The following is a 21,106-nucleotide window of genomic DNA, read 5'->3' as shown; positions in this document are numbered from 1 at the left end:
GTGTGTGTGTGTGTGTGTGTGTGTGTGTGTGTGTGTTAACATAATGCTGCCAAAGGGATGTGTGTGTGTGTGTTAACATAATGCTGCCAAAGGGATGTGTGTGTGTGTGTTAACATAATGCTGCCAAAGGGATGTGTGTGTGTGTGTTAACATAATGCTGCCAAAGGGATGTGTGTGTGTGTGTTAACATAATGCTGCCAAAGGGATGTGTGTGTGTGTGTTAAATTAATGCTGCCAAAGGGGTGTGTGTGTGTGTGTGTGTGTGTGTGTGTGTGTTAACATAATGCTGCCAAAGGGATGTGTGTGTGTGTGTTAACATAATGCTGCCAAAGGGGTGTGTGTGTGTGTGTGTGTGTTAACATAATTAATGCTGCCAAAGGGGTGTGTGTGTGTGTGTGTGTGTGTGTGCTCGTTAACATAATGCTGCCAAAGGGGTGTGCGTGTGTGTCTGTGTGTGTGTGTGCGCCTGCGAGCGGGGTGTGTGTGTGTGTGTATCTGTGTCTGCGAGCGCATAAACTTGGGAGTTTTTGGAATCGAACGAGAATTCCTCTTTGAGCCGTCTGCTGGCAGCCGGTTCCCTCCAGCTCTCTTCGTCAGCCACCTGTGAAGAGTGACTTGGCCCGGGCACCTCAGTCAGGGGCGAGGAATGAAGCGACGCGGCGGAGCGCGGCTGCTAGGAGAGGGCTCCACCTAGGATTATGCCGGAAGGGCTTCGGCCGAGGCTAACAGAGCCTCTCGCACCCGGCGCAGCCTCCCCTCCTAAGGGAGGCCCAGGGCCGGACTCAGACTCGCTGCAGGCCAGGGCAGCACTCCGTGGCCCCGGCTCTGCATCTCTCCTCGGCGCGGGCCGGCGTTACCCGGCCGGCTACTCACCATGGCGGCGTACAGGAGTCAGCGGTCCGGAAAAGCGAGAGAGGCCGGGCGCAGCTTCGCCAGGCCCGGCGTCTCCAAGAGAAGTTGGCCCGCAGAGGACTCGGAGGGAGGGCGGGTTGTTTAGAAGCCTCCGGTTGCTAATGGCAACCGACGCACGTGACCCTGGAATTATACACTTTTATTGGTCCTCAAGATCACGCGACAGGAAGTGCCTTGTGACCGGCCGACAGCCGCATGCGCATTTGCTCCCAGAGCCGGGAAGTCCCTCCTTTTCGTGCCACGCCGACTTTGGTGGAGGCCGCCGTTGCCAATGGTAACGGAAGTGGAGCGGCCGCCTGACTCCCCACCGCTCCCGGGAGCCCCGGGGCATCTGGGTCTGCTTTGCTGCTCAGGGCTTGTCCTGCACTTCCTGTGACCTGGCGGCCCCGAGGGCCGTGGCCTCGACCGTTGACTCCCGACCTTTTAACGGTCTCGTGGGGCGTCCCAGACTTATTTCTCTTCTCTCCCAAGTGTTCCTACTGGGCCGAAATAGGCCAACAGCACCAGCGCTGCCAGGTTCCTGGACAGAGCTTTGAACGACTCACTCCCCACCGCTCCTATTTTTTCCCTCTTATATTCTTGGCGCACCTTTTTCCTTAAAAAAAAAAAAAAAAAAAAAAAAAAATTGCAAACGGAATTGGTGAAAGAGCAGTGAATTTCAAACTATTATGCCTAGATCATCAGGGGAGCGTGTTGTACAAATGCTTCCCTGGCCTAACCCCCAGAAATCCTGAATCACTCCGGTCTTTGGAATCTGCAGCTTTTACCGACCCTCCAGGATTGATCATGGATCACTCTTTAAGAAACACTGTCCTTGGGACTTCCCTGGTGGCTCAGTGGTTAAGAATCTGCCTGCCAATGCAGGGGACATGGGTTCAATCCCTGGTCCTGGAAGATCCCACATGCCACGGAGCAACTAGGCCCGTGCGCCACAACTACCAAGCCTGCGCTCTACAGCCCGAAAGCCACAACTACTGAGCCCACAGACCACAACTAGTGAAGCCTGCGCGCCTGGAGCCCGTGCTCCACAGCAAGAGAAGCCACCGCAATGAAAAGCCCGCGCACCGCAACGAAGAGTAGCCCCCGGGCTCGCCACAACTAGAGAAAGCCTGTGCACAGCAACGAAGACCCAATGCAGCCCAAAATAAATTTATATAAAAAAAGAAACACTGCCCTAGAAGAAGCAGAGGTGTAGGAAGAGATGCATTATTGCAAATACTGGCGGGGGGATGGGGGGGTGGAGGGGATGGAGGTGTTGGGCTAGGTGGGTGAAAGCCAATGAATATGGGCCTAGGCCATTCAGTGGGCATTTCAGAGGCTCAGAAGACAGAAACACGAGCAGATACAATCACTGGGGAGGCTAAAAAGTGAGGCCCTCATGATAGACATTGAAATGAGAAGGAGCACAGAGCCGGGAGCTTTCTGAGAATCTGGGAGGCTCAAAACTGAGGAGAGGATATTTGGCATTATCTCTGCTCAGGAAAAGATAAGCGAATTTAGATAATGCTTATGGGGCTTATGTTGATTTTGGCTACTACACAATGCAATTTAAAAAAAAAAAAAAAAGGATCGCAATTGGAACCTAAACACCTAGACAAGATTTTAGAGACCTGGTTCCACTTGGTTAATTTATGGATGAAGAGACTGAGAGCCAAGGTCACATGTCCAAGACTTCAGAGGGCTAGGTGGGGGCATCTGAAGCTTGAGTCAGTGATGAAACTAATACAGATATGTTTTTAAGAGCAAAACCAGAAAGCAGGTGTGAACTATTCTGGTACAGTGCATGTTAACTCATATTCTGGTTTCAAGAATTTCATTTTTCTTTTCATTTATCACCACATTCATTTTATTTAATATAAATTATATAGTAAATTATGTACAAAGCTTAGTAATTGTCCCAAGAACTGAGCTCAATACTTTTTTAACTTGACACTTTAACTGCTAGAATAAAGTGGCAGCAGATAAATTCTGTAGAATAAAGCTAACTTACGAAGGGATGATGTCTTTAGAAAAAGAGGTGTGGCAATGAAAACATTTACTAGTTAAACGGTCAATACAGTAAAATGGAATTAATTTAAATGGATAATTTTCAATTCAGACAAAGTAAGAGCTAGAAGGAAATAATACTTTCAGATGAGGAAAGGCAGCTCAGAAAAGTAAACTGTCTTGGCCAGAGAAGCAGCAGAACCAGGTCTGGAATCCAAATCTCATGACTTACTGGCAAGAGTTTCTTGACCATTTAGTTCCAACCAAATACCGGCGACAGGTCTTTCTCTTCCCCTCTGTAAGTAAGGCCTCTCACCCTCTGTTTAGGGGAGCTTATGAGTGTGCCATTACTTGAAAAGCAGGGGTTGAAAGAGCAGTTTTCCAATTTGGATGGGGCTTCGCAAAATCTTGGGGCACAGTCAAGAGTCCTTTGCTTGGATGATCCAGGAATGATATGCAGGCAGTTGCCCATGGAAGGATCTCAATCCTCAGGGACATGAAGAGCTGACAAGGCTCTCCTGTATGTAACGGAGCACTCCCAGGCATGGAAGCATGGCCTGGTGGCAGTGGCTTGGGTATGCCCCACTTCACTGGCCTCCCAGTAGTATCTGGGCAGAATCTCTGTCTCCCTGCAGGGTCTAAAGGGCAGGTTCTCAGCCTCCCATTATGACTCCCTCCAAGCTCAGTTAAATTTCTGCTTTACCATGCCATCCCTTACATTTCTGTTCAATGAGTGCTGGTCTAATTTGATAATAATAGTTGCCATTATTTAGTGCCTACAATAGGCTAGACATATTCCATTTCAATAGTTAATCCTCAAAATCTTTGGTTGTTTTCTTACTGCAGTAGGTATTCATTGAATTCACATACAGAAAGGTCACTTTACTAGGTGCTGTGGACGCAAGGCAAAGAAGGAATTTCATAAACACTTTTATGACATTTAAGTGAACAAAGTTGTTCACCAGTCCTAAGGAAACTTAAGTGTATTTTCCTGCTGGCAAACTCCTGTGCTTACTAAGTGTTATTAATGCAGGGGAACAAAAGCAGTGGGTGGGTAATGCAAGTATTTCATTGGCGAATATGTTTGGGGCTTGGTGACTCTTTGTTATGCAAAGCTACATCAGCTGGTTATTTTAACTTAAAATTCTATTTTAATCTAAAATCTTCTGTACCAAGGATGTTATAATATCACTGTTAGCCCATCTACCCAGCTGAGTTGAATGTTGTTACATAAGCTGTCTAAATAGTGTCAGCAAATATGAACATGTATTTTGGTCTTAAAGTGATGAATTTGGCTCAGGAAAAGAATGAGCCCATGCTTTGGGTTGTTTACTAGCTTGAGTTGATTACCAAAACAAACAGTTCAAGCTGTGAGGAAGAACATCTCCACCTTTCTTTAGCAGTGAGCTTCTCAGCCTCATTCTATTATTTTTTTAATCACTGTGACAATTTTAAAAATGTGTTTGTGTGCGTGCATACATGTGTATGTCCATTTGGAAGGACTGGATGGGAGGCATACAAACAAGGCCATTATATACCTTTTAGCATAGTTCAATACCAATAAAATGAAGATCAACTCTGTCTTTTTAGATTACTACAAAATGAGACTTTTATGAGTTTATAAATTACTAGTCTTAACACTGGGGCCACCAATTTCAGGGTGTTTATAACCTAGACTAGGCAAAAGGAGGAACGGGAAGGTGATCGTGGTCTTCTTAGCAGCATTGACAGATTGCTCCTTTCGCCACTATTTACAGAGCCCCTTTGTGTGCAAGGTTCTCTGGCCAAGATAGAATCTGAGGGATGAAGTGGAGGGATTTAGGAAGCCCCAGATTCCCCTACTCTGTAAATCTTGGGTAAGGTTGGGGGACTAAGGTGAGGCTTTACTTAAGTAAAAAAGAGGAAATAATAAAGAAAATGATTAAGTAAAAACGAATACAGGTACTACACAAAAAAAGGCAAAAATCTTGAAGGTTACATGGGAAAGGAATGTTTGACGTTTGAGAAACACTGAACCGAGAGTAGGCAGGAAATGGTTAGGGGAAAATCATTTCGGGGGAGTGGATTATCTTGAAGAAGGAGCAGAGCCTTCAGCGTATGGCTTTGTACATGTGATGCTACCAGGGTCCTCTGCAACTCCCCGCACCCTGCCCAATTACAACTGAGAAAGTAGCCAAGACGTTAGAGAAGGGAAGAACACAGGATTCAAAGAGTCTTTACAGGAGCTATGGCATTTGATTGGGTCCCTAGTGGGCAAGAAGCTATTTTCAGTTATTCTACTTGCTCCTTCAGTCAGTTGGTTTCAAGATGCAGAGTGACCCGCAGAGTATTAGAGGGTGCTAACAAATTAGATTAGTGAAATCAATATCACATGCTTTAAAGGAGGTCAGGCAAGGAAGTGGTTCACCATAAAATACTACAACTCCCTTTAAGACTGTGTGGATGACAATTTCTTAGCCCAAATGATAGATTAGTTTCACTGATAGATCTCCAAAATTAAAACACCCCACAGGAAACAAACACCAAAAACATCAAAAACTGAAGACCACCTAAAAAAAAAGTTAGGAATTGGTTGTGAGGAATACCTCCTTGTGAAGTACAAGAAAAATTTATTGTGAATATGGTGATATGCACCAAATCCTTATTCCACACCCTCCTGTGCACGTATACATTTGAGTTAGACCCACAAGCTCAACCTTTGTGTTCAGCGACTGTTCACAGAAAACCCCATACACAACAGACATCGTGGGGCAGGGAACAATGCGCAAGATGGGATTTGTCCCTTTCAAACATGGCCTTATAATCAAGTCAAGGGAAAATGCAAGCTTGCAAAACGATTTCAGAGCAGACAATAAGTGGAATGGGAGTTCAGAGAAGAGAAAGGTTACCTCTCTTGAAGGTAGAAAGGAGAAGTTCAGGAGAGTCTTTCAGAAGGCAGTGGAATTTGGGCTAGGCTTTAAAAGGTGTGTGGAAGAGTTGTGGGTCGGCGTGATGACTGAGGGGAGAGAAGGCTGTCCTGCGCAAAGAACCAGAATTTTCATCAGGTGAGGCGGAAGAGCTGTCCAGAGATGTACTTTTAAATTTGTTATTATTTCAAGGGTCAAACTGCAAAAAGAGATACACAACGATGGAGTATCTATTCCGGTATCTTATTCAGGAATGTGGGCCTTCCTAGATCTGTGATCTTTGCTAAATGTTTACCTGGACTACTGTCAATGGAAAGATGTTCACCAACTGCACCCCATCTTAGAAAATGGAAAACAGACTTAATTTGCTCAGGAAGTTTTGCCTACAAAGATGGGGCGATGCAGTCCCTTTGGAAAGTCTGAACGTCCTAGTGCAAACTGTGTTCATGGAAGGAAGTTTTCTCGACGGGATAGGTAAATAGAAGGCAAGAGGAAATGTCATTCTTGGTTGGTCTATACTTGTTTGTCTTTCCCACTACTATATTTCAAGCTCCTTGCAGGATGGAATCTTTATTACATGATCAACTTGAGCCCCCCAGCAAGGGCTCGGCTATAATATCTCTGAGCAATGCTTGCAGAATTGAAATGAAATTAAACAGGAACATCTCAACAAACATTCGTGAGTTCCTGCTGGGTTCCAGGCACTGTATGTTTGGCGGGGGACGTGGTTGGCCCTGGGCGTGCTGCCTCTTAGAAAACGTATCGTGTATTATCAAACACCCAGCTATCCCTATTTCCTATATTAAATGTAATCGTGAGTTTGGTTTATATAACTTTTATAATCATGAGTCTTTGAGAATGAATTATTTAGTTCTTGTGATTTAACACTTAAATTTTTATATAAACTACAAATTGAATTCTAGTTGATCAGTTGACTTAATGTTAACATTTTGAAGATATCCCATAAAACTAGTACTAATTTAGATTTTGTGCTTTTCTTTTCATATCATGGACTCACCCCATTTTATTATATATTATATTTTATTATATATCATATTGTATATCATATATTATACATACTATATTATATCTGCAGTATTTTATTTCAGATCTCACATATTTTACAGGCCTTAGGCTCTGTGTCTTAAATGCCTATTGGGTGTTGGGAGAGCAAAGAGGATTGAAACAAGGTCCCTGCTCTCCAGGCTTCTAACTGTGTAGCAGGAGAGATAGACCCATTAGAAGGTCACGTTCATATAATGTGGTAACCTTTCGGGAAACGAGATAAGGGGCACTTAGTTCAATGTAGGACTTCAAGGAAACCACTGAGGAAGATCCCTGAATTGAATCTTGAGGGATTGGCAAGAGTTAGCCTGGGAAAGCAAGGCAGAAAGGGTAGGAAGGAACACAACAAAACCTGAAACAGTCCAGCGTGTGAATTCCTAACAAAGCTTAAATAATAGGTTAGCCTCTACTTTTAGGAATTAATGCTGCCAAAAATGTCATTGCTTTGCTAAAAATATTGGGGAATGAGTCATGAGTAGAAAAACAAATTACCTTCACAGGGAAAAACAATAACCCAACACACTAAAAACCAAAGGGATATAAAGATAAGTTATATCTCTACATCTGTTATTGTCTAAAAGGGAGCAGAGGGGGACGTCTCGGGTACTAGTGCTATGGTAATATTCTGTTTCATGATCTGGGTGCAAGTTATGTATTTTTAGTTTGTGAAAATTAATGAGCTATACCCTTACATACATAACCTCAATAAAGAGTTTGAAAATTTAAATGCCTATACATGTATGTATGTATCTGTGTACAGATACCTTCAATTAAAAGGTTTTTAAAATGCTAAAAAAAAAAAAAGGTAGGTTATATATGTGGTTAACTGCTATGATTGAGGCTAAGATACCTAACAAAGGCACAGGTGATAAGCTAAGGGGAGGATGTCTTTCCAGGACTGGAGTGTATTTATCTGACTTGCACTTGGTCAGCCTGCAAAGACTCCCCAGCACCATCAGGTACAGTGGAAGAGAAGTGTGGTAGGGGCAGCTTTATTAAATCATCCACGAACAAACCAGTGGAGACTAACTCTGAACATCTAACACTCACAGAATCAATAGCTTCACTGAACAGAATTGGACATCAATGGTCCCTAATTGTTCTTATCTGATATAATTTGGTCTTATCTTAAAATAGTGAGACCTGAGCATAAGTCAGAAGACAACGCAAACTTTAAGGACAGAAACAGGTTCGCATTTTAAGAGATTTAAAGTGTGAATTTCTATATTTGATTTTGTGTGTGAGAAACCATTAAAACCACGGAGTTGGCTTTTTTCCTAGGATCTCTGCTTGTATCCACATAAGAAGGTTCTGTCTGTGTGTTGAGAGATTGTCCATATGCCCAATGTATTTCTCAGTGAGAATTTACAATATTGTGAAGATTTGTATCTTTAAAATGGATATGTATTTTTAAACTCTCTATGATGTGAGTCATTATAGCTGTCATTTTTTTGCACACCGAACTGTGTTTCAGTAATGAATGCTTCGTGTTTAAAATGCGATATATAGTTTAATCCTCAAAGCAACCCCAGAAGACAAATACTTCCTTCTTTCCACCACTGCGACCCTCAACACACAAACTCTTGTAAGGACTGGTAGGCTGTGCCTCCTTCACAGTCACCTCCTGACCCTTCCCTCAACCAGCTCTTGTCTCTAGTTACCCACTGCCACCTGTCTTCCATCAACCATCTTCCACCAAACTCCAGATCATTCATGCATTCAAGCACCCTCGAGGTCTATCACATCTGGCTCCAGCCTATCCTGCCATCCCAGAGGATGACCCGGCCAGCGCCCCTTTGTCCTGGCTCTGCCTGATGCTCTCTGGCAACCTTGAGCCCTATTTCACTGTAGCACCTACTCTGTTCCCCACATCCCATCATAGCCCGAAGCTGCTCCATTGCTGTGCTGACAACTCAGAAGTGACGCTTTCTGATCATCACCAGCTATCTGAGTTGCTCCAACTCCTGCACTTTCCTTAAACCTTGCCTCTCACCTGATTGAGCTGTGAGCTAACTGTGATCTTGTGAACCTTCTATTTTCTTCTGCTCTAGCATCCCTTCTCCTTGACCCACTTCTCCTGGTCCCACTTCTAGACCTCCAGGTCACCACTCCACCAGGAGAAGTTTCTATTTCTCACCAGTTAACTGTGTTACAACACCAACTTGACCAACCTTCAATCCTCCCAGACATCCATTTTCTTGTTATTGTTCTTGCTCCAAAACCAGAGAATTCACATAAATAACTGTATTTACTTCAAAAAATCTTTTGACCTTTTTTTTTTTTTTTTTTTTTTCAGTTTCCTCTGGTCTTTACAGCTGCTTAGATATTCTGGCTCAGCTCCCGTTCGACGTCACCCAAGTGGCTGTCCCCTAAAGCTTCCTAGTCCTTAAGCATCATCCCTCTCCCTTCCCTTCAATCCCCACAGATGATCCCCTTCTGCTTTTCCAGAAGGGTAAGCTCCCCTGATGTCCCTGCATTTCTGCTCACATTTTCTTCATCGGTAAGTGAGGAAATATTAAAGATTATTAACACTTGGTATTGCCTAGGGCATAAGGAAAACACATTCTTTATAACTTTGGTAGGAGGATAAAGGGCATAGTGGGTCTTTTTTTGGAGGACAAACTGGAAATTAGTATCAAAACTGAAAATGCACATGCCCTTTGACCCAGTGATTTGTCTTCACTTCTAAGAATTTATTCAAGAAAAAACAAGAGTGCAAAGATGTATGTACAGAGATGTTTACTGTGGTTTTGATGTGGTAAAACTCCTGAGACTGTTTAAACGTTCCTCTTTTGGGGGAGTGACTAAATAAATTGTGCTGCAATGAAGTGGAGTTTTCTGCAGCTGTCAAAAAGCCCAGGAAGAATCCATGTGCACCGACATGGGAAGATATCTATAATATATAATAAAATGACAAAATCAAGTTGGAGAATAGTCATAGTAAGATCCCACTTACTTAGTTGTAAATGCACATACAGACAAATTCAGACAGGTGAAGCACTAAACTCCTTATACCCCAATCCAGGCAGGGGTAATAGAATGGTGACAGGTGTGGGAGGTGGTTGATCCCGATGTTATACGTGCCTGTAATTTTAATTTCATTATTAAGCAGTCATTACTTTTATAATTTAGTGACATAAAGAGAAAATAAAATCCGATACTAAGACACCCTTTTGTTATTTTTGTCATTGTTTTATGTGCTCACCACAATCAAGGCGCCTTCCTTCTGAGGGTCAAGCCTCACTTCTTTTCTCCTTAAACAAGAAATGAGGCAGAAATTTCAGGTCACCAAGAGACCTGGAAGGAGACCACCCAAAGGTGGTCACTCCAAACGCTATTGCTGACATTTAGATATTTTCACTTTGGTCGCAGCCCTCTGCTGTTAACTTTCTTCCTCTTTTTTTTTTTTTTCCCCAGGGGACTGAGCAGTATTTTATAGCAGAATTAAACAAGAAGGCTGGCATGTGTCTTTGGTTCTTCCTCTTTTTTTTTTTTTCTCCAGAGGACTGAGCAGATATTTTATAGCAGAATTAAACAAGAAGCTGGCATGTGTCTTTGGACACAAAGGTGCACTGTACAGGAATATTAAAACCATTAGGCTCATTTTCTTTACTGCATTACATGGAATATCTTTTATGGGAAAGGTGCATATCAATTTTGGTGTGACTTACACCAAAATTATCAATGATTATCAATCATGGTTTATTATTGCCACCCTTCTTTCTGGAAACAGAGGACAAAATTGTTAAATGCATGCTATTTATCTCAGGGGCTACACAGATAATCTAAGTTCTCACCTTATCTTATACAACACCCACATAACTTCTCCTTGCCCTACTGATTCTCAGGAGAAACTCTTGTCTAAGGCTAAGTATGATCCAGTTCTCATGGTCCCATCACCCTCCTTCTACCTCTGCTGGGACTCAACTCCATCACACATATGTATATACGCATAAATATATACATATATTTAGCTCCTATATCTGCATTCTCTTTCTCTCTCTTTGATCCTTCCTCAGTTTAAAATTATGCTTGTCTCCTCCAGATTAAAAATGAAACAAAACAATAACAAATGTTAACCCCAAACCAATGCGTCCTTTGTCCAAACTTTTCCTATAATCGGCTCCCCTAACTTCTTCCTTCTCTTTATTGCTAAACTCTTTGAGGAGATTACTCCCTGATGACTGCTCACACTTCACAGCTCAGTCACCCCACAGTGTGGCTTTTTTTTCTCTTCCCTACTGAAACAGATTTCTCAAAAGCCATCAAATGATCTCCTAGTTGCCAAATCTAATACGTCGTCTGAGTCAGTTTGGCAGCATTTCACAGTGTGGACCGCTTCCTTCTTTACACTTCCCTTGGCTTTTTCTGCTCTAGTCTCTCCTCTCTGTTTCTTCTTACTCTCCACCGTTGGCTCCTCTTCCGTTCCCCTCTGAAAAGTGGTGTTCCTTGGGGTCTCTCCTCAACTGCTTTGTCTTAACACTGCACCCTCCTCATCTGTGCAATTGCATTCACTCCTAGGGTTTCATCTCTCACGTATGAGGATGACCATCAAAGCTGCACCTTCAAGCCATGTTTCTCACCTGCATACCCAATTTATATTTCTAGAAGCTTACAACTTATATTTCTAGGTTTTCTCCAACTGAGTGTCCCCAAAGCTATGTAAAATCAACACATCTAAAGAGAACTCATAACCCACCAGTCTGCCTTGGTCCTGTTCCATCACCAATCATTTTACCAGCATCCACCAGTGAGATGATTCAGAGTCCTCCATGAGTTCTCCTTTCTCTCCTGCTGCATATCCTGGGATTACATCTCCTGAAATAACTTGCAAAATCACCACCCTCCTCTTCATTCTCACAGCTACTCCCCTAGTCCCATTCCTCTTAACTGCAATAAAAACACACACACAAAAATGTCAACAAAACCAAAACAAAATTCTGATTTGTCTAAAGCACTTAGTAATTTACAGAGCCTTCTCCTACTGGAATGTAGACCAAGCTTCAGGGAAAAGTTGTGGAAGGTTGGGTGAGTGGGGTACAAACTGATGGATATTGTCTTCCTTCCCCATGGAATGAGAGCTCAAAATAAAAATTTAATTGCGACTTGGAAAATCAAAGTGATGATTCTTGCACATCTGACTCTGTGGACTGAGAGGTATATCAATTACACCAACCTAGAAGTTAATCATATTGACAAAATTGCCCAATAGGCTAAAACTCATATTTAAATATTTAAAGTAAAAGATTAAAAAACCTGCTAGAGATTTTATTGGCAAATAGGCTGAAAGACCATTTGGTTTTAGTTTTTAGTTCTGATGTGTAAAAAATAGTTTTGTGATTTTTCAAATCAGTTAATCACAATGATAATTTTATCAAAGATGTGCCAGTTTGAATGCCTCCTAATTTTGCATTTTTCTTGTTAAATGGATTAAATGAATGGGCCATCATTTTTTTTTAAAGCTTTTCCAGGGATTTCACACTTTTACACACTCAATTTTCAGGAAAAAAAAATACTGGCTAATTTATATCCCTCTCCAAGAACAGTGAATAAGTACATAAATAGTAGATTAAAAATAAATGCTACCATCTTTGGCTCTTTTAACAACTATCAGTGTGTGTTGTCAAGAAGAAACAATGCTTCACAAAAGAATTATTTTATGTTTCTCTTCTTTACACTGAAAGATTCTTGAGAGGCTTGTATTTCTAAGTACTTTAGCCAAAATAGGAATTAGCCCTTCAACATTACCTCCAAGGTCAAAGGAAGATTGGGAGACTCTAGGGTATAGGACTGCTGGGGTACAAACATGGTGACAGAGAAGCATTCAAAGTGACAGGTAAACTAAATAATATACTTGCTTACTTTTTTACTTAGTGTTATTGAGATAATTTATTATTACCCCTAATAACTTTTGTTATCCTTTGTTAAAGTTAAAATCAGATGCCATATTTTACAACCTGTATTTATATGATATAAATACTATAAAAACAAAAACTAAAAAAAGCAACCTCAATTAAAAAAAATAGAAATCTTGAGAGAATGAGAAGCTGTAGACATGACTGCTTTGAAAGTGCCTTGTTTAGATCTAAAGGAAAAGGATAGTCAGCTTTGTTAAATCTGGACTCAAATTTTATCTCACCAAAAGGCTGAGTCTGTGTTTACTAAAAGAGCAAAGAGTTTTCCTGTAATGTCATCATTAAAAAAAATAATTCTAAGAATTGTTGATTTGAAGCTCGACAAGCTTCAAATGTTTGCAAATATTTGTTATGGGATGTTTATAGTAGAAATCAGTATTTGTTCATTTACAGTTATAAAACATGGGTTTCAGAGAAGAGCTGATTTAGTTTACCAACCTTGTTCTCACTGACTGGGAACTCACAGGCTTCCAGGAAGCTCTCCAAGAAATGACACAGTTGGAGGTGTTGCTCCTTGTAAAAATTATTTTACAGGTAAAAAAAAATACAACTCTAACAGTTGGACTTAAAACAAAATGCAGGCTCTCTCTTCTCGGGAAAGCGCAAGTTTATAATACAACATGTGGGGCAGAAATGGGAACTCATCTCTTCCTGTATGTAAAAAAATTGCTTTGCAGAGATAACTTTTCATCTTACAATTAACCTAAAAGTCTGGTCTAAATTTTCTAATCCATTCACACCTATCAGAAGAATGTCTGACCCTCTCCAGGCCTCTAATTTATGTTGGTACTTTCATCTTTAACCAACAAGAAACATCAGTGCACTAGTTCTCATTTTCAAATGGCGAAAAGTAACAGGTGAACGAACAAGGATCTTTCAGAGAGAACATCACATGGAATACTTATTAAATAGCATAAAGAACTGAAATAAAATTCACTTCCTTTTTGAAAAATAAGGGTTTGGGAAACTTGAAATGGAACGGCATATTAATTATATATTAATCATAGAATATGGCTCTGCTAGTCTCTAAGGATCACAGCATGATGAACAGCCACTGTTATTTTAGAGGGAGAAGATGAAGATTTAATGTAGATTTAAAAATTTGCAGCTGCAAGTAATAATTTATTCAAGAAATGATGCCAAGAGAATGAAAGAAGAGTATGTCCATGAGTGAATGTATGTGTGTGGTATGTGTGTATGTATGTGCATATATCTGTGTGGTATATGGATGTGTGTGTATATATATGTATGGGTGTATATGCATGTGCCTGAATGTATTGGGGTGTGTGTGTGTGTGTGTGTGTGTGTGTGTGTGTGTGTGTGTGTGTATTAGTGTGGAGGAACAGAAATGAATAGGAAAGGACTTTGGAGCCCTAAGATAATTCCGATGGTGGATGGGCATTTATCACGAGCCTATCTTAATGCTTTTTGTAGGGGATAAAAATAATAGCATCAGCAAACAAAAACCATCTATTTTCTCATAACAGAGTTCTGGAGTTCTCTGTGGCAGGTAAAGATTATCTTTGCCTGAAGTCAATCTTTTATTATTTTAGATTTTCTCAAAACACTTAGGCCAGGTGCCTATGTTTTCAGTAAAGGCCACTACTATGTGACTTTCAGACCATGTGGAACACAAGAATCATCTTGAAAATGGATCATAAAGGCCTGACAGGGCTCCAGGGGAGCTTTACCGTGTAGAAAAGATTGGTTCTCATCTGGTCTCATTAACACTGGCACAATGAGGAAACTCAGCTAAAGGTGTTTATAATAAACATGGAATACTTAAGTGACATCTTTCCCACCTTAATTTTAAAAATCACTATGTTTCTGCTACTAGGAGAGATTTTCAGCTTAAGTCTCTGAACTGACACCTGCTCTGGTCCACTGTCAACATTTCCATACTTAACTCTCGTTTGGGCATATTTCTTCTGAGTCTTTTATTTGGGGTTATTTTTAGAGAGAAGAAAAAAAAATGTAACTATTTAGCACAGGGTCCAAGTACACTGGCCTTGTGGGAAGGAGTTTAGGCCAGAGACATAGGCATCGTTTCTGGGAAACTAGAGCGGGCCTGGCAATAGCATTTATTCCAAACCTGCTTAATCTCAGTACAGATACTCTTTGTGGGTAGTAGAGTTATTCTGAGAGAATGCAAAGAAGGAAAAGAAAAAAAACGCCCTTCAGAGATCAAAACTTCAGAGGGCAAAAGTTCAAGGGAGGATTTATTTTTAATGTTAAAAGGGAAGATGGTCTGTGAGTAAACTCGAGAACATTGATGAAAATGCAATAGCTCGGAAAGCCCAGAAGTGCTGTTTGGTTTGCTGAGTGTTTGTTTTTTTCTGAGCCAGAAGCCTATCAAATACATCTACCTTATTCCTAAAAGGTTTTTCTAACTGGCTGCTAGTCTCACATAAAACCATTTACCCCAGCTTCAACGTTTGTGCGGGGTGGGTGTGGGGCGATCTTTAACCAAAAAAGTCCTATTGGTAAGTTGACCCTGCCTATAAGTGAACTGTATTTGCAAAGGGGTGTGTGTGTGTGTGTGTGTGTGTGTGTGTGTGTGTGTGTGTGTGTGTGTTTTCCAATGCCTGCTTATTTGCAGATATAAGAAGCAAAATCACAGATGAAGAAGACCTCGTGAGAAATACCTACTGGTGTTTCATTACAAGCTAAAGCATACAACTGATTTGAGGTCCATCACTTTCTTAGGCTTCACCAATTACATCTCTCAGTGTAACTAACTGGAAGAATTTATTCACCCTTTACCTATAAAAGCAATTTATTTTTAGAAACCGAAAGCTGTGAGGGACATGCATACCGTTTATTACAACCTGTCTTGGGGACAACTGAGATCCGAAACAGCCACGGGGCTTGCCTAAGGTACCAAGGCACTGTCACAGCATTTGACTCCCTACCTGGTGCTTAGTACCACTATCATTGTTATGGAGTTCTTTTTCCTGAGAAAATAAAAATTATATACGGCCAGCTACGGACTCTTGGTAATCAAGTTTATTTATTTGTTCATCAAATGGATAGTGAGACCTGATATATATGTCAGGCACCATCTTAGGCTCTGGGGTCACACTGATGAAGAAAACAGATATGGTCTCTCCTCTCGTGAGGGAAAGTGAGCCTTAAAGCTGTGCAAATTGGTTCTAAAATTTTGCTCTTCCAAGAACAGATGGCCAATAGGCACATGAAAAGATGTTCAGAATCGCTAATCATTAGAGAAACGCAAGTCAAAACTAAACGACTACAATGAGGTACCACCTCACACGAGTCAGAATGGCCATCATTAAAAAGTCTACAAATAACAAATGCTTGAGAGGGTTTGGAGAAAAGGGAACCCTCCTACACTGTTGGTGGGAATGTAAGTTGGTGCAGCCACTGTCAAAAACAGTATGGAGGTTCCTCAGAAAACTAAAAATAGAATTACCATATGATCCAGCAATCTCACTCCTGGGCATATATCCAGACAAAACTATACTTCAAAAAGATATATGAGGGCTTCCCTGGTGGCGCAGTGGTTAAGAATCCTCCTGCCAACGCAGGGGACATGGGTTCGAGCCCTGGCCCGGGAAGATCCCACATGCAGCGGAGCAACTAAGCCCATGTGCCACAACTACTGAGCCTGCGCTCTAGAGCCCAAAAGCCACAACTACTGAGGCCACGTGCCACAACTACTGAAGCCTGCGTGCCTGGAGCCCGTGTTCCGCAACAAGAGAAACCATGACAATGAAAAGCCGGTGTACCGCAATGAAGAGTAGCCCCCACTCACCACAACTAGAGAAAGCCCACACGCAGCAACAAAGACCCAACACAGCCAAAAAATAAAAACAAACAAATAAATTAATTAATTTTAAAAAAAGATATATGCACCCCTATGTTCATAGCAGCACTATTTACAATAGCCAAGACATGGAAACAACCTAAATGTCCAATGACAAATGAATGGATAAAGAAGATGTGGTACATATATACAATGGAATATTACTCAGCCATAAAAAAGAATGAAATAATGCCATTTGCAGCAACATGAATGCAACTAGAGATTATCATACTAAGTGAAGTAAGTCAGAAAGAGAAAGACAAACACCGTATGATATCACTTACACATGGAATCTAAAATATGACACAAATAAACCTATCTGTAAAACAGAAACAGAATCATGGACATAGAGAACAGACTGGTGGTTGCCAAGTGGGTGGGGGCTGGGGAGGGCTGGAGTGGGAGGTTGGCGCTAGCAGATGGAAGCTTTTATATATGGAATAGATAAACAAGGGCCTACTGTATAGCACAGAGCACTATAGTCAATGTCCTATGATAAACCATAATGAAAAAGAATATTAAAAAGAATGTATATATATATATATATGCATAACTGAACCACTTTGCTATACATCAGAAATTAACACAACACTGTAAATCAACTATACTTCAATTTAAAAATTGATTAAAAAATAAAATAAAATTTTGCTCTTCCTTTGGAGAAAGTTGCAGATTAATGGTAGCCTCTGCATCCCCCATTTGACACATTATGGACATGTGGAGTAGCCTGGAAGCGTGCCTCAGCCGCTGCTGAGGGCGGGCAAAATGGGGTCATGTACCAGGCAAGGAGCTGGGATGCCCTGGCTTCTCCCCAGATGCATCTGCTCCCCAGGCAAAAGACCAGGAGTGAGACAGGGCAAAGTCAACCAAAGCACACACTTGCCGAGCCATGGAGGACGAGGAGGGGAGGGGACTCTGCACATACACCCTCCTCAACAGTTATTTTAACGACAACAACAACAACCTTAGTCTCCTCCTTGTTTCTTCCGCAAACTATGGTGGGGAAACCATGACTTACTGAGGGATGGATTCTGATCCTCTTGTTTCTACAAGCTGTGATGTGAGGAAGAAAGAGAGCCTCAATCAGCTTTTGCTGCAGGTAAGACAAATTTTTAAAAAAATTCTGTGGCTTTGGAAGCCTCTTAAAGTGGCGGTCAGTCAACTAGATCTTGACCTTGAATATGAGTTTATCTGTGCTGCATTCGTAATAATACACACCTAACTCGCTGACAATCGGTGAACATGACCATCCTTCAGGTGCACATCTGGAATCCTCCCACATCTTGAAGATGAGGAGAGAACACAAATGTGAATAATAATGATATGAGTAATTTATTCGATTGTCTTCCATGGTTCTCTTAGAGAGTAGCACTTCCTCTTTCCAGAACATGTGAAGGTTATATTTGGAACCACTCTTGTTTTGAAACTTTGTTTTAAATTAAACTCAGTTTTGGCTGCGCTGGTTTCTGATGAGAATAGTATTATCATGGAAGCCAAGAATAATTCAATAAAAACATACCCATTGAATATATGAAAATTCATGAGTCCATAATGATACTTTAAAGAGAGAAAGCCAAAAGAAACTCATGTGAGGCAGTTAGTTACCAGTCCCTTATTTGGAAACTATGTAATTAAGGGGAAAATACATTTAATGTCTTTCCAGTAGGAACTATACTGCAGGGTAAACAAATAGCTCCAGTTGATGAGATAAAGCTCTATTTTACAGAAGAATGCCAGAGAGGTGTAGAAGGATGAGAAACTTAGAAAATCATAATCTGGCAACACTTAATGAGAATGTAGATCCAAGCAAGGACGATCAACTTGTGTAGAAAATATCAGGTGAAGAGTTGATGGGACCTGGGAAAGTCACATGGAACCAAAGTAATATCACAACCATACAGTTCTGGTCAATGGATGGATCAGACTGCCATCACCCTAATCTAATGGTTGATCTTAACATTAGAAATGGTGGGACAACCAAATATTACATGTCTCCTGGTGTCACGCATTCTAAATCACAGCATCACCTGGGATGCAGTCTAGCCAAAGATATTTACCTGGGGTCTAATCAGCCTGTAGATGTAACTTCCAGGAAACGTAGGGGAAAAGAGGAACAAGCTAAATGACACCACAGGCTAATGGTGGTGCAGGGAACCTCTATAGGCCCAGTGGCTGCAGCAAGAAGGCTCCATGAAGAAAGAGACAAAAGAAACTATAGGCTGGATTAAAAGACAGTGAGGGGACATAATAAACCCTCACTGTTCTGGTGCAATGCATGGTCTGGGATTGGTTTCTGGCTTGGACAAATAAACTATAAAGGGCATTTGGGGGAACATTTGGGGAATTTGAATATATACAGGCTATTAGATAATGTTAAAGAGTGATTATTAATTTTAGGTGTGATAATGTTATTTTTTTGCTACATAGGAAAGTGTTCTTATTTTTTTAGAGATGTATTTTGAGGTACTTAGGGGGTAATGTCATGATGTCTCTAATTTATTCTTTGCAGATGACGTATAGTGGGACACCATGTGTGAAACAGACTGTGACATTCAGGTCCCCTATGAAATGGCTGAACACACACACATAGACCTTTAACGAACCACACTCGTCAGAGACTAGGAAGTAATAAGTAATTCTAAGTTGCTGTCAAATAATGAGTAAACGTTTTGTACAGCATTTTCTAAAGACTGAAGTCTTGAAACTGAGTAAAGTCAAAAAGAGTAAAAGTCAAAAAGAGTAGCATAAAATATTTAGTCTAACATAGTGAGGAAAGCATTATCATTAGATGAGCAAAAACAAATTCAAGACGTGATACCTCACATAATTTTAGTATTGCCACCAGAACCTAATTTCCAATGATCACAATGAATGATTTTTATAACTTTTCTTCACTTAGTGCTACTCAAAATCTTCATCTATTAGCAAAAATCGATCAACCACAAGGGAATGGTTAGATAAATTATGGTATATCCACATCTGAAATATTGTGAAGTGACTGACAATTAAGATTTGGATTTAACTTTTGAATTGATATTTAATAACATGAAAACATATTGATGATATATATTATATGACAGTCCCAATTTTATGTATGTGTAAGTGATTAAGCCTCCAGATAATTGCTGAGAGAGGGATAAAGAGGAACCAATTAATGTATTTCTAGCAACACTGGATTGTTAAAATAATAGAAAAAATACATTTAGAGGAGGCAGCACAAAATTGTCGAGTTCACGAGGCATGGATTACATTATTGTCTGTTTTAAAACAGAGAGTAGGGGCTTCCCTGGTGGCGCAGTGGTTGCGCATCCGCCTGCCGTTGCAGGGGAACCGGGTTCGCGCCCCGGTTTGGGAGGATCCCACGTGCCGCGGAGCGGCTGGGCCCGTGAGCCATGGCCGCTGGGCCTGCGCGTCCGGAGCCTGTGCCCCGCAACGGGAGAGGCCACAGCAGAGGGAGGCCCGCATACCACAAAAAAAAAAAAAAAAAAAAAAACAGAGAGTAAGTTCTCTCACCACATTGGGCAGATGTGGTAACTGTTCTGACATGATTAGAAAAGAATCTAATTTTACTCATCTCCAAAGCTGAAAGTTGAAGAGCTGAAGCCCTTTTGCCCTTCTCAGAATAACTAAATGTATGTGTACCTCCCCTCACCGCCAAATCCTCCCCCACGGGGGACTAGAAAAAGCAATGCTGCTCTGACAGACACGAGATACGCATACACATAACATGATGGCAGAGCTGTTTAAATCTACGGTTATCCATTAAATGTTCACTGAACATTCATTCCCTCACTCTCCAGAAGAGCGGTCAGGCCTGCAGTGCTACCAGGAGACCAGGACTCACTGGTAATAAGTCAATTAGAAACGCAATCCTTCCTCAGGGGCAGCCCTTTCTCAGTTGTGAGAAGAAAAAGAAATTTCACCAAGTGTCACATTCATTTAAAATTTCCAAGAGGCTTGCCTCTTTCACGAGACAGGTAAATAAATTCTAGCTGAGTTAAAAACCTCTTTCCTCCCCCGATGATTGAAGTATGATGCTCAGTGGTGATTCAAAAGATTGAAGTAGAGCTACGGGCACTGAAAAGGAAGGTCTCCGGGCTTCACTGTGCAGGAAGGAAGACAGAGCAACAGGACAGCAGAATCCCACTTACACACATGCATACACATTCACACGCAAACACATGTGTACACACACATGCCTGCCCATGCAAAGAAAAGGCTCTGGATGAACACACACCAAGCTTTTAATGACAAATATGTATGAGGAGCTAGGAAAGGAATGGAAAGTCAATTTAACTTTTCTTACTCTAGATGTTTCTGAATTTTCTCTTTACAGCAACAGATATTCATTTACTTCTCAAGCAGTTTTTAAAACGAAAGAAAGATGAACTCATACGCTCCTGGTAGAAATGTAAAAATGGTACAGTTCACTTAAAAACAATTTGGCAGGGCTTCCCTGGTGGCGCAGTGGTTGAGAGTCCGCCTGCCGATGCAGG

The 21,106-nt window shown here is 41.2% G+C and overlaps 1 protein-coding gene across 5 annotated transcripts in view; it reads right to left on the bottom strand.

Moving 5' to 3' along the window:
- The window catches only part of LZTFL1 (leucine zipper transcription factor like 1), a 94,729-nt gene that overhangs the window by 29,705 nt on the left and 43,918 nt on the right, over positions 1–21,106 (bottom strand). For 2 of the 5 annotated variants that reach the window (XR_003677017.2, XM_007121855.4), the window contains exon 1: positions 874–1,983. The exons of the other annotated variants lie outside the window; for them this stretch is intronic. Coding sequence is in view for 1 of the 2 variants with exons in the window: in XM_007121855.4 (XP_007121917.1) it covers positions 874–876 (3 nt within the window). In the remaining variant the exon portion in view is untranslated. Of the gene's footprint in view, positions 1–873; positions 1,984–21,106 lie in introns of those variants that run through there. 5 annotated transcript variants of the gene reach the window in all.

Source organism: Physeter macrocephalus, chromosome 18 (genome assembly GCF_002837175.3).
Source record: "Physeter macrocephalus isolate SW-GA chromosome 18, ASM283717v5, whole genome shotgun sequence".
NCBI classification, from domain to species: domain Eukaryota; kingdom Metazoa; phylum Chordata; class Mammalia; order Artiodactyla; family Physeteridae; genus Physeter; species Physeter macrocephalus.
Note: the sequence above shows the minus strand (reverse complement) of the source record. Positions and strands in the feature narration are given on the sequence as shown.